Genomic DNA, 24,659 nt, shown 5'->3' with positions numbered 1-24,659 from the left:
CCCGGCCCGGGCGCGTTGGAGCCCGGTGGGATCGGGGGCTCCGCCCGGGGGCAGAGGTGGCTCGGGACGACGCTTCCCAGCCACAGCCCCACAGCCAGCTGCTGTTTTCCCCTCACAAATCCCTGGGCTCCCTCCTTGCCCTGCATAGACCTTGGACCCCTCTCCGTACCCCCCACAATCCCCCGGGTCCCCTCCTCGCCCCGCACACGAGGAAGCCGGACTGGCACGGCTGCGTTTCGGGGGTGAAGGAATGCCCCGTGCCCAAGGGACCGGCTGCGAGCGGGCAGCGGGACGAGGAGCAGGACTGGAAACGGGCTCCGGCCCCAGCACAGCCGGGCCGGGATAACGCCCGTGCCCGGCGCACACACCGCGCCCGGGAGGGCACGAGGAGCCGGAGCTGCTTAGCCAAGGGCTTGTCAGCATTCCCCGCTTGGGCAAGGACCTGCCACCGCTGCTGCTGTAAAAAGCCATCGGGGCTGTGGCTGGGCCACACCAGCTCCCGTTCCTGTCCGGGCAGGGCTCCTCACCTCCGGCTGTCCCGGGCAGGAAGCAGCACCAGTTTGGTGGCTTTTGGCTGGTACCAGCACTGGCACGACCTCGGGGATGTCATCAAGCCTGGAGAGATGAACAAAGAGCTTCTTCCCAGGCTGTTGCAAAACCTGTTTAACTGAACAGGTAAACAGGCAAAGATAAGAAAAGCAGGTCACTGTTGAGGCTCAGGAGCTGTGGGCTATGCCCTGCAGAAGGGCAGGGAGGCACCTGGAGCAGCCCCAGCTCTCCGGGGCAGAGGGGTGGTGGTTCTGTGCATGGACATGCTGCATCCCAGACAAAGCAGCTTTTTCTGCAGCCAGGCTCTGCTCCCAGCTGTATCCTGCGACATAACTGAGCTGCAATTCTCGGCGGCAGAGGGAGCTTCCCTAAGGCTGCACCCTGTTTGAGGCAGCAGCAGGGGACGGGGGCATCTCCTTCCCCAAGCCCCACAGTGTTCATTATTATAAAGTGTCATCCATTCCGAATCGTGACACTGTGGCAAAGAGGTACTCTAGGAAAACTGTTTTTACTTAAAAATACCTAAAAGCCAGAGCATCCATCTGGAGCATCCAGAGTTTGCTGTGCCACCTGAAGCACAGCTGCCCCAGGGCACCTCCCAACGTCCAGCACCGGCAGCAGAAGGTGGGTGGAGATGGAGGAGCAATATGTTCTGGCTGCAGCAGCCACGACTGCTCAGGATCCATTGTACTCCCAAGAAATTCTCTTTCTTCTGACATTTCAGAGCTTCCATTAAAGCTCCAGGTTCCAGGTGAGCACAGATGCCCAGTTACCACCAGCAGGACTCTCTCCTGCTGGGCAGCCCCAACTGCAAACATTTCCTTAAGCAATTTGCACATCTTAAAAATAAAATCCTTTATTGATAATATGAGTGTTTAACATGTTTAATGCCATCAGCTATAAAAATGATTAAAGACTTCAGCTTGGTACATTTGGCTTTACAAATTTACAAGTGTTAATGAATTAATACTAGTGTTATATGTTTTGCACTTCATTATACTCCATTAGCCAGTGACAAACTCTGCAACAATGTCTGCTTAGGACACATGTGAGTTAGAGAGGAAATATTTAGTTGCTTTCACACAGGATCTACATCAACAGTTAAAACTAACTCTAAATGTCTTATTGAATTAGTTGGATCCATTTTAATCCCTTGTGCTTAGTTTCTTTCAGAAGTTAGTCTACTAGCAAAAATACATTCTTTTGCATACCCCTTCCCATATTATATTTTAGAAGAAACAGTACTCAGTGCATTTCCTATTAGACTTCATCATAGTATCTCTCTCTAGAGCTATCAATAAAGAAAGGGGCTAATACCAGTCAGATTAATGTAAAAGTAAAGAAACTCATTAAAGCAGTGTATACAAAAGCCTCACTTTTCAATCAGAAGGGATACATGGGCCAAAATCTATCTGCCCATCCATTTTTACATTTACTCTCAGCAAGAGCAAAAAAAAAAAAAAAAAATCTGCTGTGGACACTTAGTTAAAAAAGTAATAAATGTGCTTCCAAAAGAGTCACTGCCCATTTAGCCCTGGTTGCCTCCATGTCCCCGCTGTTAATACACAGACTGTTCCACTGGATTAGGAACAACAGCCAGCCCATAATACCACTACCTAAAAGGCTACTAAAAGGTCTGTGCAAACCTCTAACCCCCTGCCACGGCTGTGTGGGGTCACTCCAACAACAGCCACCTCAAAGCAGCACAGAGCTCCCACGTCCTGTGGGATCAGGCTCAGAGCCTCAAGGAACCTCAAGGAACTATGGGCAGCTCTGCACCCTCCCCTGGCACAGGGATCTTCCCACAACAAAGGGATTTTGCCTAATGAAACAGTGAAAATTGACGAAGGAGAACACGTCCCTGGCAGTGGGAGCTGTGCTCTGTGCAAACACCGCTCTGCTGCTGAGGGAAGTGCTCAACGCTGGACGACACCGAGCAGCGAGTCCAGTTTCTAAATTTAGGATCAGCTCACGTCCAACACCCGAGATCGTTAACTCGGCGTCGTGCTCCCAGCCTCTGCCACTGATCTCAGGTGTTTGTCCTGTATTTTTCAGCACAATGACTCAGAAAACCACTGTGCTGTGCCTGTTGGTTTTCTTGCAGCAAACATTTCTGCACAGGAATCAGCTGCTTCTCCTGGGTCCAAATACTTCTTCACACACAAGATCTGCCTCAAACTTAGGCAATTCCTCACTGAGGAATTTTTTAAAATCTCAGTGAATTGCCATGTTTTCTTCATATGAGGCAGAAGATCAAGAAGAGATAAACACTTCCCTAATACACTGTGTGTTTAGTATGTATGTGTGTGACATACTTACACATATCCACATATTCAATTCCACAGCAGCAATGATTTGGTTCCATATTTGCAGCCAAGGAAAGCTAGCCACAGCTAGTGGGTAAAACCCAGGTCAGTCAGCCTTAACTGACACAGAGGAGGAACAAAATTATTGCTTTTGTTTAAAGTCGAAGACCCCATGTTACAGGTGTTGCAAAAAACCTGTATTGGATGGATGAATTACTTTTTCAAGTAATAGTGAGATCTTTGTCAAGTGACAGAAAGATCCTTTTCTCAGAAGTTCTACACACAACAGTAGAATGCTTGAAGAGCTTGAAAATTCCAGGTGATACACCAGAAACCAGAGTTCAGCCACTTAAATCACACAGGCATCTTGGCAGGAAAGCAGAAAGAACTATATGGACAAGGAATACTGACAGAGAAGTAATCTGGATGATATCACAACTAAATTTTATCCCAAGAAACTCCCGTGTGCTTCCTCAAATAGCTGGGAGCTATGTCCTGAAGGACACAGCCTGGCTGGCTGCACCAGTCTGGTGCTCACCTGGCAGAACTTGTAGCACATTTGCTAACTTACCTTAGCAAATGGAAAGAATTAAAAGGAAAACCAGTGTTGGTTTCAACATTCAGGACTCAGAAGAATTTGTTTCTGCAGCTAGGTCTTCCCCTCCTCACCTTTTCCCAAGAATCACATTCATATTGCAGGCTTAGTTCAGGCACTTTTATAAAATGTTCATCTGGAATAAAAAGTCTGCAAAAATTACTTCTGCATAATTTAAAAGTAGCATTTCAGTCCCATTAGAGGTTGATAGGTCCCACCACATGATTATGGTTGTTATCTCTAATGATTTGACTGCTGCCATGAGACATTTGGAGGCTACTGTATAGCTGTAGTTAAGGTTTCTTCATAAACAAAAATATTTTCCTACCTATTAAAAAGAAAAAAAATGTACTAAATGCTTTATACAGACAGAATCTGCTACTATGGAAATAAATAACATGGAGTGGAAAAACAGTGTCTTAGCTCTGGGGTAAGCTAAGCTGTGGAATGTCACATTCCCATTTTCTGGAGACTAGCTGCTGCTTGGCAGGAGGATCTCCAGGTCTTTGCCATTTGACACGACAGTGTTGTTAGAGCAGCTGCTCGCCACGTCCGTGGGGGCACCCAGGGAAGAGGTTTTGGTTAGAGGAGCAGGAGCAGCAGGTGACTGAGCGAGGCCAGGCTTCTTCGGAGGAATGGGTGGAGGGTTCCCTCTTTCTGCTCTAGGAATGGTTGGTGACTTAATTCCAGGAGACAACGGGCTCAGCGGGCTGGAAACCTTGACAGGGCTTGGACAGTGCCCAGAGTCGGTTTTGGGGCTGACAGCGTTTGCCAGGTTTCGGTAGTCCGTGCCAAAAGGGGAGCTGTTAGGGGAGACAGGCTTGATGGGGCCCTGCTGGCTGGTGAACCTGGACAGCACCTGAGTGACTGTGTTGCGGGCCAGCTGCTTGGCAGCAGAGTTGTCTGCCAGGGTGGGGGACAGATCCCGGGAGGGTGGGCTCTGCAGGCCGCCTGCCTGGTGCTCCTGCTCCGCCTGGGACTGGAACTTGTGCCGAGCTGCATGGAAACGCTGGTTGATGCCCACCTGGTAGGAGGACTGGTAGCCAGGGCTGCTGGCCGAGGCTCCCACCAAGCGTTTGGTCAGCACTGGCGAGGAGCAGGGAGAAGGGGTCAGAGAGGAGGCAGCTGTGCTGCTGGGAGACAGGGACACCCCAGCAGAAGGCAGCTGGGACATCAGATGCACCGGTGACTCTGTTCTTATAGGAGAACTTCCATTCTCTACTGCACTTTCTGAGGCTGCAGCAGATTTCTCCCTGTGAACTTGGCTCTCTGCAGCATTTGTCTCCCCACCCATCTGCACGTCTGTGTCACAATGCCCATTGGATTTTGCATAGGAATGAGCAGGTGTAGAGGGGCTGGCAAACACGGTGTGAACAGCTTTGCTGGTGCTGGCAGGGTTTGCCCGTTCTGCCTGCAGACTCTCGGTCTGGCAGGACACAGACTTCACTGGGGGACTGTCAGTTGTGACCCCCCTGGAGGTCACCGAGGGGCTGGGATGCACAGGCTTGGAGGGACTGTGCTCCTGGCAAGAAGCCTCCAGCTCTTTCAGGGCTTTCTTCAGACATTCCACCTCTTCTTTGAGTGCTTTTGTACGGTTTTCTTCTCTGTTCAGCTTAGCTTTCAGCTGTTCTCTTTCAATGTCAAACTCTGAGAGCTGCTTTTCTACTTGTGCTTCCATCTGCAAACCCCTCTTCCTCTTGGCTGCCAGCTCCTCTTCCAGTTTACTCACCTTACTCTTCTCCTTTTCCAATTTCAAGCTCAGTTCTGCTGTCTTCTGGCCCTCTTCAGCTGCTTTGGCAGTGGCTTTCTTGCACTCCACAACAAGCATGGAAGACAGTTGCTTGTGGCGTGCCCTTTCCTCCTCCAACTGGCTCGACAGCTTCTTCTGCTCTTTCTCAAACTTTTTCACTTGGGACTTTTCAAACTCCACCTGGAAGTTAAGAACAAAAGAGATTTTAAGGGTACCATAAAACCTCCTGAAAGTAAATGAAGGGCAATACCCCAAAAGGGAGCAGGTTTACTGTGTATCTTGGAGAAATTACACAGCAAAAAATGAAAATGGCTAAGAAAGAGGTTACTGCACCAGAAATCAGCAAAATAGTCTGGGACAACTCAGCTTGCACACAGTAACAATTATTACTTACTAGTAGTTTTATCCTGTATGAAATCCGATTGGCCTTTAGTGAGATACACACCAGTGTGCCATGCACTGACTGAACAAGCAAAGCTCCCTTCCACCTCATTTACCACTTTGTCAGTTTGCCTTTTAAAGGCATTTAGGCTTTAAAATGCTGATGTGTTATGTATGCTTAACAAAGGCTACAGCGCTTGAGTAACAGAAAACAGTGGCTTAAATATTTATTAGCATCTCTGAACAACACCCCCAGGAGATCTTCCATGACTTATTCTGAATTTTGAGGACTGCAGGGACCTATCAATTGTAAATGCTATCCTGTTCTTCAGATCTCTTCAGATTCCAGGCTGAAGTAAGATTTCAAAGCATTTGATTGCCTGTTAATACCTTTTAGCCCTGCTCAGCTACCAAAACACCCAGAGCAATGTAAGGCTGCTTTTCATACCAAGGTGATAAAAGCTAGGAGTGCCTTACAGAGGGAGGTTCCTGCTACTCTCCCAGCACAGCCCTGCCCAGCTGCCTGCCCAGGGTTGCTGTGGCTGGTACCTGCTGGGTGAGCCGCTCCCGCTCCTTCTCCAGCATGTAGGTGACATCGTCCCCCTCGGCCGTGTCCTGGGCGTGCCGCTGCCTCTCCTCCTCCAGGTCCAGGATCACCTGCCCAACAAACAGCAGCCACTCAATGCCAGCTCAGTGCCTCTGCACAGCTCCAGAATGGCACGGGAGAGCCACCACGGCAGCTTCAGACAGCCGAGCTCAACTCAAACCACAGAAAAGCAGCTTTGGACAAGTCCAGTACACGTTATTATCTGGTCAAACTGAGTCAGTTTGTGAAAGACGTTAGGGAAACCTCACGCTGGGTCTATGTTCATTTTATTATTAAATATCTAAATTGCCCACTTTTCCCCCAGACTGTGCAATATCCTTGGGAGGTTCATGTCATGAATGGTGCCCTCATTCCAGAACAGTTGGGGCTGGAAGGGATCTCTGGAGCTCACCCAGCCCAACCCCCCTGCCAAGGCCTTGCCCTGGAGCAGATTGCACAGATCAGTCCAGGAGGGTTCTGAATATTGGCAGGGAAGGAGAATCCACAACCCCTCCACAGCCTGTTCCAGCGTTCTGTCACCCTCTAAGTCAGTCAGTTTTTCCTCATACTCAGCTGGAAATTCCTGTATTTCAGTTTGTGCCTCTTGTCCCTCGAAACTCAGAATTTCCTGGCAGGACCATCAATGCAAGGCCCAGCAGGAGCAGAGGTGCTGCATGCAGGAGACACAGGGCTCTAACAGCAGGACAGTCCCTGCTGTGGCTCCAGCAGCAATTCCCACTCAGGCTTCTCCCAGCACCTTACAGGGATTTGAGGACTCCAGTGTAAAGTTTATTTTAAAGAACATTAATTTGTTCTTCCACTTAAGAACAAGATGAGCTCTTGAAGTGAAACTGCTTCCCATAAGGGCCCAGTGAAGGAGCTCCTTCAGCTTTAACACTGAATTACATGAATAATTGAAATGCTATTAACAGAAAAGCCAGAATACAAACTTCCCAAGAGGCTCTTCTTATCTCATCACCAAAACTAAGCTCTCCCAACACATGCTCACCATGAATTTAGCAGCTCCTCAGTCTTCCTGAAATTTAAGCTTCTGAATAATGCTTAAATATCATCAAATATACAGGAAGCTTTCACAGACGTAGACAGGAAGAGGAAAAGGTGAAAAAATATCTGCTTTTAGTGTATGACTTAGTTGGACATTTGGCTGAAAAGTGAACAGCCTTGTTCTTTCTTCTAGTGACATCAATTTTTGTGGTAGTGTGGTCTGATACATGACCAAGCACTTTATTGGTGTCAATATACATTAAAGGTCTGAAGAATAATAGGTGCTTCATTAAAGAGGCCAAATGGCAAGAAAAATACTTTAGGTCACTCCATACTTCCTTAGGGAAGCACAAGGAGGTGCCTTCCCCTGGCAGCAGCTCTTCAATAACCGTGGAGAACAAGTCCCAGGCAGAGCAGTGATAGGTCTGCTGAGAATTCCATCTTCCAGGAACCCTTTTTGCATTTTGGGAAGCATTACACCTCCCAGCTGTAAGCTAGATCCTTTTTGGTGTGTCCTAACAAAAGCATCTTGTATATATTTCACATTCTGGAATTAAAACTCATCAGCTGCATCACCTGGAGTGAGACGTTTAAACAAAGTTGCAAAGTCCTTTCAGTTACCAAGCCTCGGGGAACTTAAGTGCTTTTGCTGAAGTAACTTGTTATTATCTTTAACTTGTTACTAAAATGCAACTATAACTTGTGCATATCTTAATTGAGGCAAATCCTACCTTTCTGTGCCTGCTTTCCGCAGCAGCTAGCTGGGATAACATTCTTTCCTGCATATTCTTGCAATGTTTCATCACCACTTTCAAAATAGATAAAGGATTGGAGCACACTGGCTGCTTTTCACCATGATTCCCCTCTTTCAGCGTCTCAAAATCTCTCTGCAAAGCCATCAGTGGATCACTGATGTTGTATTTCCCATAGCGTTCCTCAATGAATGTGTCCCTGTGCTGGGCCTGCAACACAAAAACAAATTTGCATTTTAATATATTTAAACTAGCTAAAGAAACAGGGCTTTGTAGTTAATACTCCTTTTTTCCAGTTTTCTTTTTTTAAAAAGAATTTAACAGTCTGATGCATATCCTGTTATCTGCTAGAAATAAAGGAAATAAAGACAAGTCTTGCTTAAAAACACAGCATCTCCACAATATATTCAGTCTACAAACATCCTCATACCACAGCTACCTGCCAGAGCCATGACTTACATTCCACAGCTGTGTGAAAGGAAAGAAGGTAAGTCCCAACTCTTGCTCAACAAAAGATTTAATCATTTATTGTGCATAAGTGAAAGAAGCAGTTGTGTGGTTTCCTTGACTATGTCACCATCAAAGAATTTTGTGTTGAGCAATTAAAGAGTTTCATTCTTGCAAGACCCATAAATCTGTGAATTGTTAATAAAATCTTTAATGTTCTCATCCAGACTAAACAGAGTTTAGTTTCTCAAGCAGCAAGACAGGAATGATGAAGTTTCCTTTGGTGCTTGTAGAATTAAGACAACTCACACGTACTAGGCTCTACATTTACAGTGCTTAATGGCTGGACTCGATGAGCTCAGAGGTCTCTTCCGACCCCAAATATTCCATGAATCAGCCATTCCATCTGGAAGTCTGTTTGTTAGGATACCCATAGGCTTATCCTAGCCAATGATGACTGTAAAGGCCTAAAAACAAAACAGAATCTCATAGACAGATATGAAAGTATTATCTGTGTGTTCACCACCATGATAAGAAACCAAATATTTATGCAACAGAAGACACAGAAAACCAGATGTAGATTCAATAGAGCCCTCAGAGGTGTCTTGGCTCAAAGAAATATAACCACTGATTTCCAGTGAAATGGTTCTGGGCTGAATTCTGAGCATTTGTGGAAACCTGTGATGACAGTGTTCCATTCCCCTTGCGTGTCACTGACAGCACCACCCCATGCCCAGCAGAGCTGATGCACCTGCCAAGAAATAACACCTGAACATGAGACTTCAGCTTGGCTCCTCTGGTCACCCGTCCTGTAAGGACTGCTAACCATGACAGTGCACACCTTCACTTTTCTACATAAATGACTTTTCTGGTCTGCACTGGCATGTCCTCGGTGAGGCCAAGAGAAGGAAGGGGCTTTCCCTCTGCTCGAGACACCTGCAGCACTGAAATGCAGGAGTGAGCCCCGGGACCTTTATGGAAGTGTGTTTAATTTAGAACAGACTTTAGCATGTGCGACCTACAGAAGGGCTCTGACCCTAAATGCCCTTTTCCTGCCACAGCACACACGTTTTCCCTTGAGCAACTGCTCCAAACAAGCGCTGTGTGCACCTTCCCAGGTGTGCTTCACCCTTCTGCTCCCAGCTGGGCAGAGCACAGACAGCAGATCACCCTTTCCAAGCCAAGCACAGCAGCTCTGGAGCTGGTGGAGGGCCCTGCACACGAGTCCCACACCAGCCCAGCTCTGCTGATGCTGGGAATGGCATTCAGCTGAACAAAGCTCCCTGCTCTGAATGCAGAGCCAGCCCGTGCCAGCCTCGCTGTGCACTTCCCAGAAACCCTTCCAGGGAGCAGGAACGGCAAACTGTCACCCCTTTCTTATGGGGCTGCATGAGGATCATCATTTAGACAGGAAAGACTGGGCCTGCCTCAAATGAAAAGACAGCTCAGAAGCCAGTACTTCTTGGAAGGGCTCTTTTGTGATGTCCCAGTATCAAAACCACAAATGGTTCCCTCGAGCACACAAGAGCAGGAGTCACAGAATTGTGGAACATCCCCACACAACAGCTGGTACAGCTACACTGGAACAGTGTGAGTTAAATAATAAAACCTGGTTTTACTCAAAGAGCTGGTGAGATTTGCTGGTCCCACCTGCATTCTGAAATGCAGCCACATGAAATAAACTAAAAAAAAATTGATTTTTGCTCTTAAAAGGAAAAGTGATTGCATTACCTTGACAAGAGGCATAAAAAACCCAACCCAAAATATCTTCTCCATGACCAAATTAGAGACATCCATCCTGTGATTCCAGTTTGGAGCTGGATTTTAACCCTGCAGTAAACAAACACAGAGGAACAGCTCACACTTAGAGATACCCCTCCCTCTCTATCAGCAATATCCGTCAGGAACTGTGGATACCTTTGATCAGAGCTTCAGATATTGTTCTAACTTTACACAATAATAAAAAGGAGAGGAAGGAAAAGATCAGCCCTGGAAATGGGAGACTAGCCCTGGATAATGAGGTTTAATGAATCACAGGAAAAACTACAGGTTTGGCTTTTTTTTAGGAACAGGGAATCTTCTGTTTTTCTGAAGTGTTTATAAAAATGACTCAATGAAAGCTCCATATAAGTGTGGAGGGAATTTCTAAGTGACTCAAGCATTAATAAGTCTGTAAATATGAACTGGGATCTCCATCCAGCTGGCCTTACTGCTCTGACAGATGAACTAAATCCCAGCTCATCCCAGTGCTGGCCATTCTACCCAGAAGCATGGGAGAGACCCTTCAGAAGGGCGCCAGTGCTTCAACTGTGTAAACAAACCTTGCCTTTACTGCTGGGCAGCTTCTACCAGATAAGAGCTCCAAAAACTGAGATTAAGGTGATCTTTGCAGTACTGAAGGTGTAACAAAAGCCATGTTTTCCTCTGCTCCTCACAGCACTGGGCTCTGAACTCTGAACAAACCACCCACTCTGAATTCAGTGGGGTGGTTTATTTCCTGTTTGGGAAAGAACAAGAAGTTCTTCCTTGCTACTTTGAGCAATTAAGTATTTTCCTGAACTAGCATGACAAACAGATGAGACTATCATAACATTAAGAGCTTTCTCAAGTCCAGCTATTCTTCTTCAGTAGCCAGCAGAGCATAAACATTTAATTAAAGCTGTCTAGACTGGAGAAAGTCTTAACCAGGTCATCCTACACCGACCACACCATGTTTACAAAAACAAACCCAGTGCTTTGGCCACTGTGCACTTGGAAAGGCAAACAGGGATTGTCCAGCCTGTGACACCTCTGTGCTACAGAGCAGCCAGCTGGGCCACCTGAATCACTGAGGCAGCTCTTGGAAAATGAAGTCACAGTGCCATAATCTCCAGAGGCTGTCTTATACAGGTGTGGAAATGTCACAGAGAATGACTTCTGCCATGGCTTGTGCTCCTCCCTGAGACAGCTCTGCAGCTCAGCTCCTCTGTTACAGGAGGTCATGTCCAAACATCTTCAACACTTCTGATTTTGTCCTGTCTGAACTGGATTCTACCTTAAATACAGTTGTTGTTCAGCTTTCAGTACAGAAGGAACTTGATGGTAGAGGAACACTCTATTAGTGAGCTCCAAGTGAAAAAAAAAAAGAAAAAAATCAACCTAGATCTCAGATCCCAGCACAGAAAACACAAATCCACAGAAAGTCAAGGTTAAATGAAAAGGAAATAAGGTTACAAAATGCAGTGTTAATTAAGGAGTGGAAAATTTCATCTGAACACCAGAGATGACACACATACCTCCAACATCAGCAATGGTGCTATGAAAGAAGATGCAATTCTGTGCAATTACATCTTCTAATTTAGTTCCTCCACCTCTATCATCTCAAACCTGCAGAACTGTCAATTTCCCAACAAAATACTCGAATTCCAGAAGCAACTAAATGGATTATTCAGCAATTTTCAAGACTATTAAACTGACCTCTCCCAACAGGAAAAGAAGATAACATATAAGGTTGGGGTGCTTTTAAAAAAAAAGAAGGAACTATACATATGAACTACCTTTAAAAATAAACTTCCAGAAGACTGGAAAAATTAGGCATAAGCAGAGGGGGTTCCATGTGAAACTGACTGGCTTTGAGCTCAAATTTGGGTGATGGACCACTGCTAGTCCTTCTGGGAAGAGATAATTCTGATTTTATGGGGCAGAAGCAACATCTGACCCAACTGAAAAGATGTTTCCTGTGCAGGCAGGCAAAGCAAAGGCTTTTCTTTGTTAGGAAAAAGCTACTGTTTCCTCTTGGGATTTCTAGGCTGTTTTGGGATGAATGTTTCTCATAAGCAATTTCTGTATTTTTTTTAATAAAATATTTCTTTCTACTGAAACCTTGTTTATGTGACAGAATATTCTCTCTCTCTTCAGTAATCTTTACAACTTGTTTTACTGGAACATCAAACAGGGAATTTCCAGGACCTATTTCAAGTGTTTTTTGGACATCAAGTAGAGCATTTCTCCTCCCTGTAATTTCAGAGTTCAGGTTTTAACCCTTGGTACAAAGCAAACACACTCTTAATTAACTCTAGCTACTGAGTTTGCAGTTCTCCAGTAATAATTTGCACAGAAGTTACTCCTTCATGTAGCAGAGAGTGGAATAAGCTTTAAATAGCTCCTTACTGCCTTGAACTTCCCTATTAGCTTCTCTCCCCAGAGACAGAAGTTGGGAATGAAGGCAGGCTGAGGTCACAGCAAGCCCTGAGAGAGAAGGGAAATGGGGGTGGGGACCACTTGCTTTGCCCAAAAAGAAATGTCAAAATGCTGGAGTGGGATTTCCAGTGTTGCACCAGCTCTGCAGCAATGCCAGGCCGAGCCACCAAGGAAACTGTTCAAATGCAGCTTCTGTCTTAATTGCCATCATTACATCCAGTGAGCAGACCTGATAAACGAGAGCTACCCACACTTGCCCAAGTAAGACCTGTTATCAGCTTTGAAAAACAGAAGCAGCTTTCTCAGGAAATGTCAAGCAGCACAAAAGTGCAGCTATTTCCTGGGAAGCTCTGGGCAAGGCTGGCTGTGCCTGGCCCCAGCAGCCTGGGGTGGTGCTCCAGGGCTGCTCCGTGCTCACCCCAAAACCAGGGAAGCCAGCAGCAGCCGCGAGCTGGAACAAGAGCAGGAGCCCTTGCAGCAGGGGAGGCACCCCCACACCTCTCTGCTCCTGCTCAGCACACACCTGCAGCTCTGCAGGTGAGGAGAGTCACTTCTGGAAAGGTACTGGCAAACTGTGCTGCTTCAAGCAAGAAATAAACAAAAAAATGCCCCAAGCTTGCAAGAAAAGCTGTAAGGAATGCCTGCATTCCAGCAGGACAGCACCCACGGGAACACTGCTCCATGGAAGTTGCTTTCTAAGTGATGCATAAGCCCAATTTGCCCCATCTGTGAAAGATTTAACAGCAGGAAGGTTTTGTATTACTGAACTTTGCTTTTTATTTAAACAAGAGGTAGACTTAAGTTTTTGAAACTGCACTGTAAACCTAATTTCTAAATCCACTAACAAACAGCACCTAGTTTTGCATTAATATTGCTTTATGGTGAACGACTGCACTCAGAAGCAAAGAGATGAATACCAGCTCCCAGTCATTAACACAAAATAGTTTCTATTTCAGCGTAAATTGCCTGAGGCCTTATTAACATAAAAGAATAAGCCAGAAAGCTGTTTCCTGTTTTCTAAAAGTAAACAGAACTTCAGTTCTAATGTATGGAAAACAGGGGGGAGGGAACAAAGTGCTCTAGCACAGTGATAGAGATCCATTTAAATATTGAATTGTTTCCAGGCGTGGTGTGCTATTTCAGAAGGCAAACCTGTGGTTCATGCAACCCTTCCTACACAGCAGTAAGGACTGAGAGTCTAACTCTCAGGATTATGCAACTCTCTGACAGCATCTGGGATTTTGGATGATATAAACACAATTATAACTACAGGAAAAGGAGCACAATAAGAAGTCAGGCTTAAAATCTGTTCCAAGGAGAACATTGAAATTTATGTAGTGGACAGGAAGCTACTTTCAGGCAGAAAAAAAAAAAAAAAGCTGGTTTTTTTTTTTTTTTTTTTTGGAAGAGGTTTTGAAACAGAGGAAGCAAACTGAAGCACCGGGAAAGAATATTTTAAATACAGTCAGTTTGTCAGACAGTAAGGAAGAAAGAGCCAAGATCTGAGGAGAGGAGGTGAAGAGAGGGAGAAAAAAGCAGCGAGTTCAACAAGCAGTGTCTGGAACGCCTGGCTCAGCAGCTCGATTCTGACACAGAGAGAAACGGGGCCAGTGCCAGCCACAAGTGCCTGATACCATGAGGGAGAGGAAAACTATTTTAAGCTTTGTCATCTGCACACATGGAGTCTCTCTGCTAAATGCCAGATGCAAAATGTTTGTCTCTAAGTGTGCAGGAATATCAATTATTGCAGACTGTACCACAGTCAGATGACATGTTTACAAATTAAGGTACTCTTCCTCTGCAAGTGCCTGTCCTTTTCTGTAATGTACCGAAGGATTTGACTCAAACAACCAGAACTCAGAATGATTTAAATCTGAAGCAGAAGTAAAATTAGCTCATGAAGGGAAATGTGTATTTGTTACTATGAGGGAAGCAAACAGGCAGATAAAATTCTGATTTCCAACCACTGGCATCTACGTGTTTAACATAACTGCTGGAGAAAATCACTGCTGTGGTTTAGGATTATGCAATCCCCTAAGAAAGTTCAGAGGATTGAACTCCACCTGCTCCAACATATACCCACATTTAACATAAAACTATTTCTCCTCCAAAGAAATGCAGCTGCCGAGGCAGGACACCCTGTCCACCACACTTAGGGAACTGAGAGAGCTGTGAGACCATGTCAGACAGTTCCTCTGTGTGTGGAACAACAGCTTCCCCCAGCCCCGGCATCCCAGCGCCTCTCCTGGAAATCACAACTCAATTTGTCCAATTTATACACGTCAAACTAAATGCATTCAGGACTGCAAATCTTTAACTCAGTCTTAGAAGTTGTTTTTTCTTCAGGGCAGCACTTTTATGCATCAAAACGCGAGTAAACAGATTAGCAAGGTTTCCTTTAATTAGTCACACACAGTCTTTCGGCCAGTGAGGCACGGTAAAGCTGTTACCACAGTTACTATCTGCAAACAATGACAAAAACACTGTAAGGCCAGTATTTCTCTAGCTGTATATTCCAAATAAATGGACAAAGCAAAGCTGGAAGGTCTCTGCTGCTGAACCTTTGCCCAGCCCCCAGACCAGGCAGTGACAGGAATTTCCTTCCGATGGGAAGGGCAGCAGGGGCAGCCAGGCCCGGGCTGCAGCACCACTGAGGACAAGCTTTGGAGGCAGGGAGCACAGCTGGACACCTACCACATCCCACAGTGCTGCAGGCACACGCCACATGCCAGGGGTGCCAGCTTGGATTTGAAGCTCTCATTGCCCTTTCCCACCAGCTCCAGCTGTCCTCACAATCCCGAGATGAAACACTACAGCATATCCCTGACAGAGGAAGGGGAAAATAGCCCTAACCTTTGATTAGATCAGTATTTTATACTCCATAATTATCAAGCATAGGTTACAATTTAGTTTAATTTCTTCTCAGTTACGAGTACTTGACAAATTATGTCAAAGGGTATTCTTACTGTATTAATCTCCTCACACAAGGGGGAACTGCAGGTTAAATTTGAACAGGAAAGATAATTGCTTTACACTACTGGAAGGTAGGCAATAAAAAGCCTCTGGAATGGAGCTGCTACATTTCTTCCCATCAGTCTCTCTGTGCTCCACTGTACACATTTCACACTGAAATACTGAAGGGAGGCTTGTTTTGGTAACACATTCTGACCACACACAGTGAAAAAATGGATCCCAGTTCAGAGCAGAAACTTGCAAGTGTGTATCAAAACAGAAAACAAACCTGATCAATAGTTTTGAGAGGTAACAATATTCCTCCAAAATAAAAGGATTATCTAAATGCAAAAGCAACTAACAACAAACATAAGCATCCCAACTGTTCTGGAGAAGGATATGCCTCCACTCCCCTAAAAGATGTTTGGAATCAAGCTGGAGAAGCTTTTGCTGGAAAAGCAAGGCCCTGCAGCTCTCAGGTCTGCAAGCTGCCATTCCTCTTTTGAAATAGCTGCAAGTTTTATACATTATGAGCAGTGACAGGTCAGCTTGAAAAAGCCTTCGAGATTCAACCCTGACACAACTAATTCCTTCCAAAATTGACCCCTGCCATCATTCATAGCACTGTTTTTTTCACTTTGTCGAGGCTGATTGCCAACCAGGCATCCTTCAAAGAGCAGCAGAATTACACATGGACAATGTATTTTGTAAAATAATTTCCAGGCTCAGCTCAACACAGCAAACTGTGCAGAGACCCAGGCTCCCTGATCCAGGCCAGCAGCAGCACAGAGCTCACACCACAGCAGCCAGTTTTCCTGCACCTGCCAGAGGAGGCTCCAGCACCACCCCTGCCTTGTCCCATCATGTGCTCCACGACCTCAGCTGCACTGACACGGATTGAAACTGGCTTTTTGGAGCAGTTTTAGCTGGCAGCTGCCTCACTGCAACGTTACACTAATGCTTGTGCCAGCAAAGGGAAGGAATAAGTAGCTGAGCACTCAGGGCTGCTGCTCTCAGCAGTGCCAGCTTATGGTGGCTTAGTCAACACAAAGCCACGGATGCTTTTTACTTAGTGTGACGTTATTGTCACCAAAAGACTAATCTGTGATCCCTCTTGGAGAGAAGAGTTTCTGCTTCAAGCAGCCCTCCTTGCTAAAGGAGAAAAAAAACTAAAAAGGGATTCTGGCAGACCTTTTACACAGCAGAAGCACATGGTACTTTATCAGAAAGGATGGAAGCACACACATAACACTGTATCTCAATACCACAACGCTTCTTGCAGCCAGCTTCCAACAATGAATTCCAAGTTAAAAATTATCTACAGCATTTACTGTGTAATCCTGCTGATATTAAAATGGGATTCTGAACTAGTAATGAATCTTTACCTCTGAACTTCACCTTGGATACAAGCTCTCTGCAGAACTTACTTACTGTTGTCATGTTTGTTTCTTATCCTGATACTTAAAACCTACCTTTAAAGCCTCTATGACAAGATCTCTTGCTTCTAATTCTCCCTCAAGAATGCTAAACAGCGTCAGTAGTTCTGGTTTGCTGAGTTTTTCCAGATTCATCCTGAAAACCTGAAAAATAATGAAACCTAGTTTAGTAGGCATTTCTTTGGACATTAAGATCAGTATTCGAAGCTATGACATATAATCTCCATTTAAGTTCAGCTTTCAGCTCTTTGGATTGCAAATTGCCCTGAGGGGGGATATCTTCTCTCCAGCTTCCAATGCCAGCTGCAGAAGATGCGTTTGTCACCTCCTCCCAAGGGACAGGAACATATGCACACCCAGATGGCGATGGCAGAATGTGTGGGCTAACAGGACAGGACAACATTCACCAAGAAGCAGCCAAAGTTAACAGGAGAGGGGAAAAACACGGATATCTGAAAGTCATACTGATTACACATCTGCCTCACACAGCTGCAAACATCACTGAGGAGCTGTGATGAATGAAGGCCAAAGTGGCCACCCACAGGAGTTCAGCAGTGATGGGAATGTTGCAGCGCTGGGATTCGCTTCCTGGGAATGCCATTGTCCATGCTGATGGAGCAGGCCCAAGCCACTTCACAAAAATCAATGCCACAGAAAATACACACTTAATTACTATTCTTTCAAACAGTTTCAATATCAGCCTCATTTATTAAATACAATTTTACTGCCTGCATAAGAGATCCATCATCTGAACTGCACATAAAGAGGCTTCTTATTCCCTTGCATCTTTGTTGATACACTTAACACTGTCCTGTAATAAGCCTTTTTGTTACATTATTTTGTTAAAAATGGAAATAATTTCAGACTAAATCCTTGTCTCTGATGAAATTATACCTATTGATACAGTCTTGTGCTTTGCTCAGCCATCAAATACACTTTTCTGAGTCCAAGTCATGTCCATCTTTCACCACACTATGTGTCAAGCAGAAAATGCTACAGCATGAAGAAGCTACTTGGAGATATCAAACTCCAGTGGAAAGTGATAAAGGGTTAAATTAGCCCCTACTAGAGAAGTCTATCCAGCTAAAACATTCAGCTGAAGTCTAGTTTGTCTGAAGTCACTGCTCTTTTACAACTGATTTGCATAACTGTGCCTTGGAGAGTTACACACAAAAGCAAGTTCTGTCTTGTTCGTGCCAGAGCAGTTTTCCAGTCGCTGGGAACAGAAAGTTCTGCAGTCTTCATACAGCAAGAGAAATCAGAAATCAACTCTGTGCCCCTGTGCTAAGCAGGGAAGTGTCTCATCACACTCACATTCCTGCCTCACACAGTGTTTTCCATGAAATTCCATAAAGCAGCAACATTTCTTACAGGCTCTCCTGGCTCACCCTCCCCTTGGCATGGGCCGCTCAAGGAAACGCCAGTGAAGTGACCACGGCTGGCTGTTCCAAAACCAAACTGAACTGGACAGCACAGATCTGCCAGCATTGCATTTCTGTTCCCTGGTGCAGATCCATTCACAGATCCAAGAGGAAAACCCACGAGTGGAACGTTTGGGAAATCTGCTCATACTTGTCACTGTGTCCAAAAACCCTGATCAAAACTTGACACAAAGGCACAATTTAGGGAACTCACTGTATTGACTAAAATCACCTTTCTGTAGGCCAGGGCAGTGCTGGTCACTCTTCAGCACTGATCACTTCTGGTCAGTCAATGGACCTTGCCAGAGAGATGCCCAGGGTGGCAGCCTGACCATCTCCCTCAGCTCCGGACACGGCTGGAGGGCTCTGCTGCCATGGGGAGCCTGGCTAGCTGAGACCATGTGGAAGGAGTGTGATCTACAACTTGGTCATCTTGGAAAAATGGAAGAGAGGGCAACAGAAGCAGCAAAGAAATGTTAAAACATAAAGAAGTAGCCACACAAAGTGAGAAAAGACATAGCCTGGTTCTAGTCTTTGATATTTACCATGTTGGTGTTGGTGCTTATGTCAAAGCTGCAGCATTTCCCTGGGCAGCCTTTAGATGTGGAGTATCCAAGCATCTGATTAGGAGATGCATGGCTTGATCTCAAAACCATCTCATGGCTTGATCTCAAAACCATGTCCTTGCTCAGACTAAACTCACAGGCTCTAAGACTGAATCAATACCAATGGGAAGTGCCTTTTATTGCCAGACACTCATCAAGTAACATTGGGGCATTACAAACCTGACTGAAAAAGGAGAATTCCTTGGAGATCTTAGAACAAAATGTATCACATATTTCTGTTACCCCAGGACAGTAAGCGTTGGACATGGACTTCCAACATGACTGCATCCATGCTTTTCCTTTAAAAAGAGATGATGTGGAAATGCAGCTGCATCTCTCCAAGAGCTACCAAACAGCTCAGTCTTATAGCAAGGACAGCTACCAGCTGCAGTTTGGTATTTTAAAGCTATTAGTCAGGGCAGCAATAATTTCTACTCTATATTCTAACTACTCCCATTGTGACTTGTTCTTCCCAGTGTTACAGGAACAAGCCATGCTATTCTTAGCATGCCTCTGTAGTCCTTAATGTGCTTAATAACATAAACAAGCCCTGTCCTAAAATACACAGGTAAAAATAGTTAAGGGAAATAAAGAGCAGGAGCCAGTTTGCACAGTAATCATTTATCCAACAACAAGAGGTAACATTAAAGGTATGTAAGTGGTACAGCCTCAGCTTCCTCATGTGCAACCTGCTGCAAGAGAAAATCTCTACCTGCTTTGCTTGCATCGGTTACTTCATGCTGCTGAGGGAACAGACTGGGAGCAGATGCAACAAATAAAGTCACTGCTCTAAAAAAGCCCACCAAAATGTACCTGTATCCTCCAGTGATCTGCAGGGAACTTTCAGAGCACCCCAGGCAGATGTCTGCTATGCTGAATGGATCACAATCCCAAGCATTCCCTTTAAGGGTCACTCTGCACTTGGGAGCTGAAAATTCGGGGGACAAAAAAGCCCTATTCATTTGATGTTACTATTTTACAGAAACAAGAAGCATCTCTGGATCAGAGAGCTAATAAGCATGTATTTGAGCTCCTTTTCCCCTATCCAAATCTAAATCCAAATCCATTCCCAGCCCTCCAGGCTCCTGAGCTAACCTTTCCAAGGCTGCTTTCAGGCTACACATCCCTGTGCCTTCCCTCATCCCACTTTTTATCAAAAGATCACACCAACTCTATTAAATTACCCAGTTCTACCCCTTGCAAACAGTCTCATTCTACCAAAGGGATCTGGCCACCTCAGCTGGGGAACCTGACCCTCTATTTCCAAAGCTTTAACCAAGAGACAGAGCTTCCCAGCATCAGAAACAAGATCCAGCAATTCCCAGGGCATGTTACCCCTTTACATCCAGGGAAATACACTGAGTGCACTCACACAGATCACAAACCACAAAGACCTTGTTGTTTAGTCTGATGATATAAATATTTTCCCCGAGTCTGAGATACACCACCATTTTTGGACAATAAGCCAGAGTTTAGAGCATAAACCAAGATTATCACTTTCTGCTTGCCTGAAGGTGAGCTTCCTTTCAGCTATGGACCACTGGAGTCTCCCTGACAGACCCATACCCACCCTCCAAGCAGATAAAACCTTTCTAAGAAAGTTATTTCCCGGTATTTCACTGAAAATAACCATCGAGAGCAGTTGAAGTGTCCCTACAACCACACGAGCCAAGAGACGGGGGAGTTATCTCTGGCATGTGCCACTTGAGGAACACACAGATAAGCTCGCAGCCCTGGCAGCTCCTCCTCGCCCTCAATCACGGCAGGAGGATCGTGACACCACGCCAGGTTTCATTTCACTGCTCTCACACACACAGGGGCACGAACCCACCGAAAGAATGTTGCCAGCACAGGAGAGCCTCACCCAGCGACCTCAGCAAGGGCCAGAACGCAAGGGGAGCTGAACGCACAGCCCGAGGCATGGGGAGGGCAGCTTCAGGATCCTCTGCGAGCCCTTGGCTCAAAACTCTTCTACTTTTTAAAAAAACATCGTCAAGAACAAGGCTTGTTGCTCCTTCTTCCTCTGAAAGAGGGTATTTCCTAAACCTACACCAATGCAACTATGCCGATAATTCTGAATCAGCTTAATTTTCTTTCCTGTGCTCCTGAAGAGGAACTGACATTTTCCAGAAGCCAGCACAGGCAGTCGTGTAATCACATTAATGGGAGAAGCTAATAACCAGTTTGAGAAGTCCTGACAGACAAGTTCCTGAAACTGCTTCTGCGTGTATCGCGTGGTGTTTGAGTCGTTTCAATAATTACATATGTGTATGTAATGAAAAAATGCTAACAGACTTAATAATTGTGTATCCACAATGCTACCTGGCATTGCATCACTACTGTGGAGGTATAGGTTAAAATGAGAAGTGTTTCTATTTCCTTCACCTCTGTATCTTAGCCCTAAAGGAAAAAGGGCATTACCCACAAAAAAAAAAAAAAAAAAAAAACAACCTCACCACATTAGTTTTTGAAGTAATACTCAGAAGGAAGAAAATTAGCACAATTTTGACATGGATGTGGTGTGGGTCCTTGAAGCCCCTGTGCAGCAACCGGAGCTCCTTGAGAGAGAACCGAAACCTTCGCTGGCTGCTGACCTTCAGCCCCGCGCCCGGGGAGCCTCGCCCCTCCTGCCGCCCCCGGCCCCGGCCCGGGACGGGCGAGCACCGCGGGTCAGCCCGGGACACGGGCCGCCGCAGCCGCCAGCGGCACGGCCGGCGCTGCACCGGCACGGTCCGGGAGCGGCACCGGCCAGGGAGCGGCACCGGCCGGGGAGCGGCACCGGCCGGGACCTGCACCGGCACGGTCCGGGAGCGGCACCGGCCGGGGAGCGGCACCGGCACGGTCCGGGAGCGGCACCGGCCAGGGAGCGGCACGGCCGGCGCTGCACCGGCACGGTCCGGGACCGGCACCGGCCAGGGACCGGCACCGGCCGGGGAGCGGCACCGGCACCGGCCAGGGAGCGGCACCGGCCGGGACCGGCACCGGCCGGGGAGCGGCACCGGCCCGGGAGCGGCACCGGCCAGGGAGCGGCACCGGCCGGACCGGCACCGGCCTGGGAGCGGCACCGGCCCGGGAGCGGCACCGGCCCGGGAGCGGCACCGGCCAGGGAGCGGCACCGGCCCGGGAGCGGCACCGGCCGGGGAGCGGCACCGGCACCGGCCGGGGAGCGAACGGCTGGCAGGGCCCGGGCTCGGCGGCTCCCGCGCTGCACTGGCCCGGTACAACCGCGGCGAACAAAGGGAAACGCCGCACCGGAGCCCGCGGCCGCGGGGAAGGAGGGAGGGTGCGGGCAACAACAACCGGCTCCATCGCCTCTCGGTCCGCCGGGCCCGGCTGGACCGGGCAGCGACGCCCACATCCCGGTAACGCCCCCCGGCCTCCGGGCCCCCCGGCACCGCCCCCCGATCTCGCCGTTCCCCCCGATACCTCCCCTTCCCCGCCGCCTGCGGCCGCCCTAGTCCCGACCGCAGCCGCCCCCGCCGGCAGCGGAGCTCGGCCCCGCCGCCGCCCCGCTCAGCCCCGCGGGCCGCGCCGCCCCGCACCTGCCTCTGCCCCCCCGCAGGGGCAGCGCCGCGCCGGGACAGGCCGGGACAGGCCGGGCCGGAGCGCGCCGAGAGCGGGACCCGGAGCCGCGCCCGCCCCACCGCACCGACCTGCCCGGCCCCGCGCCGCCGCCGCCGCCGCCGCCGCTCCGCTCCCCATCGGCCGCCCCGCCCCGCCCGCTGACCGACGGCCCGCGCGCCAATCAGCGCCGCCACCGCCGCGGCCGCGGGCCAATCCGCCGCGGGGAAGGCGGGGCGAGGGCGGGCACAGCCAATGAGGCGGCGCGGAGGGCGGGGCCGCGGGTGAAAATCCCTTTTGTTCGCGGCAGAGCGAGCGGGCGGCCGTGATTGGTGCGTCATTTCCGGTGGGGCGGGGCCGAGGCACCGCCCGGGCCGCCGCCCCCGGCCCGTGGTTGTGTCCAGGGCGGGCCCCGGCGGTTCCCGGTGCGCTCCCGGTCCGGGTCCCGGCGGCGGGAAGGGCTGTGCGAGCGCGGGGCAGGGACAGGGGCACACGGGCCGCGCTGGAGGAGGCTCGGGGCGGGTGAAGGAGTGAATGCCTGTGGTGCCCGCGGCAGAGCAGCGCCCTCAGAGCCCTCACGGTGCCCGCGGCAGAGCAGCGCCCTCAGAGCCCTCACGGTGCCCGCGGCAGAGCAGCGCCCTCAGAGCCCGCACGGTGCCCGTAGCAGAGCGGTGCCCTCAGAGCCCTCACGGTGCCCGCGGCAGAGCAGCGCCCTCAGAGCGGTTCTGAGCCCCGGCCCCGCGTCATTGCGGGCCAGTCCCTCTCCCCCGACACCTCCAGGTCCTGCTGCCCTCATGGCACCTGGGCTTGGCCTCACTCTGGACACTGATGGTTCGCCCAAGGGTGTCCACAGTATCTTTGTTTCCTTTGCGCAGCAGCCCTCTAACAGCGCTGCTTTGCAGCGTGGCTGGCCTGGGCAGTGACTCACCTGGGCAGTGACTCACCTGGGCACCGCCCTCACTGCCGGGCACAACTTCCCTCTGAGGAGCTTTCGCAAGGGCCGAGCGATTCTCCCGGGCGGAGGTGCTGTGCAAAATCAGCGTTTCGATTTCTTTACCTGCCGTGGCCGAGGAAAGAGCCCTGGATGGGCGGGGGCGGTCGCTGGAGGGAATGCTGCCCGCGGAGGCCTCAGCCGGGGCGCTCTGCGGAGGGCAGCAGGATTTTTCTGCCCGAGCTGCTGAGGCAGCACTCCGCTAAGCCGCGGGACAGCGGAGCGGGAGCGAGCCCTTTCTGTGCGGAGCACGGCCAGCCGCTCCGCCTCTGAGCTTTCCGTGGGATGCGCTTGGCATCGCTGGTTCTGGAGAGCTGAGAACAGTTCTCAATGGCTTTCCCCACTACTGGGAGCGCCTCAAGCTGCACCAGAGGAGGTTTAGTTGGAACATTAGGAAGAAATTCTTCACTGAAAGGGTGATTGAGTACCCATTGGAATGGGCTGCCCAGGGAGGCGGTGTGCCCAGGTGTGCCCGGCAGTGCAGCCCAGCCGTGCCCGGCGGTGTGCCCAGGTGTGCCCGGCGGTGTGCCCAGGTGTGCCCGGCAGTGCAGCCCGGCAGTGCAGCCCAGCCGTGCCCGGCGGTGTGCCCAGGTGTGCCCGGCAGTGCAGCCCAGCCGTGCCCGGCGGTGTGCCCAGGTGTGCCCGGCAGTGCAGCCCGGCAGTGCAGCCCAGCCGTGCCCGGCGGTGTGCCCAGGTGTGCCCGGCAGTGCAGCCCAGCCGTGCCCGGCGGTGTGCCCAGGTGTGCCCGGCAGTGCAGCCCGGCAGTGCAGCCCAGCCGTGCCCGGCGGCGCGGCCCGGGCGCATCCCCGCGCTCCGGTGCCCTCAAACCTCCGGTGCCGTTGGCGGGGCTGCCGCGCCCCCGCGCGTCCGCAGCTCCTGCTCAGACACAGCTCCGCTGCTCGGGAGCGGCTGCGCTGGAGCTGTTTCTCCGAGTTCCACAGAACACACCTAAAACATTCACATCTCAAAATAGCAAGGGAGGGGCTGTGTTTCCTTGTATTTCCAGGCTGGCACGGACCGTCGGCGGGATCATCTGCTTGCTGGTCATTTCTGCTGCAAACATTCCTGATGCTGCCCAGTCCCACTCCTGGAAACACAGGAGAAAGGAGACCTTTGTGCAGAAAGAGCTTTGCGTGAGGCTGA

The 24,659-nt window shown here is 49.0% G+C and overlaps 1 protein-coding gene across 2 annotated transcripts; it reads right to left on the bottom strand.

The window, feature by feature from the left end:
- Positions 1-1,389: 1,389 nt before the first annotated feature.
- CTTNBP2NL (CTTNBP2 N-terminal like) lies at positions 1,390-23,709 on the bottom strand. Of its 2 annotated transcripts, none has more exons than XM_053998364.1 (5): positions 23,470-23,709; positions 16,975-17,082; positions 7,904-8,134; positions 6,131-6,238; positions 1,390-5,380 (listed from the first exon to the last, which is right to left on the bottom strand). In XM_053998364.1, the coding sequence occupies exons 2-5, from the start codon at positions 17,071-17,073 to the stop codon at positions 3,923-3,925; spliced, it is 1,896 nt and encodes a 631-aa protein (XP_053854339.1). In that variant the 5' UTR covers positions 17,074-17,082; positions 23,470-23,709; the 3' UTR covers positions 1,390-3,922. The 2 variants fall into 2 exon arrangements, with proteins under 2 accessions (XP_053854339.1, XP_053854338.1); XM_053998363.1 differs by lacking the exon at positions 23,470-23,709 and adding an exon at positions 22,507-22,571.
- Positions 23,710-24,659: the final 950 nt, after the last annotated feature.

This window comes from Vidua macroura, chromosome 24 (genome assembly GCF_024509145.1).
Source record: "Vidua macroura isolate BioBank_ID:100142 chromosome 24, ASM2450914v1, whole genome shotgun sequence".
NCBI classification, from domain to species: Eukaryota; Metazoa; Chordata; class Aves; order Passeriformes; family Viduidae; genus Vidua; species Vidua macroura.
Note: the sequence above shows the minus strand (reverse complement) of the source record. Positions and strands in the feature narration are given on the sequence as shown.

Bases quoted from the DNA above. Each gene is read 5' to 3' on its own strand.
- CTTNBP2NL (XM_053998364.1), bottom strand. From the start codon at position 17,073: ATGAATCTGGAAAAACTCAGCAAACCAGAACTACTGACGCTGTTTAGC. The intron at 8,135-16,974 runs GTAGGTTTTAAG...TTTGTGTTGCAG, and splicing joins TTGTCATAGAGGCTTTAAAG to GCCCAGCACAGGGACACATT. The intron at 6,239-7,903 runs GTAGGATTTGCC...TTTGTTGGGCAG, and splicing joins CGGAAAGCAGGCACAGAAAG to GTGATCCTGGACCTGGAGGA.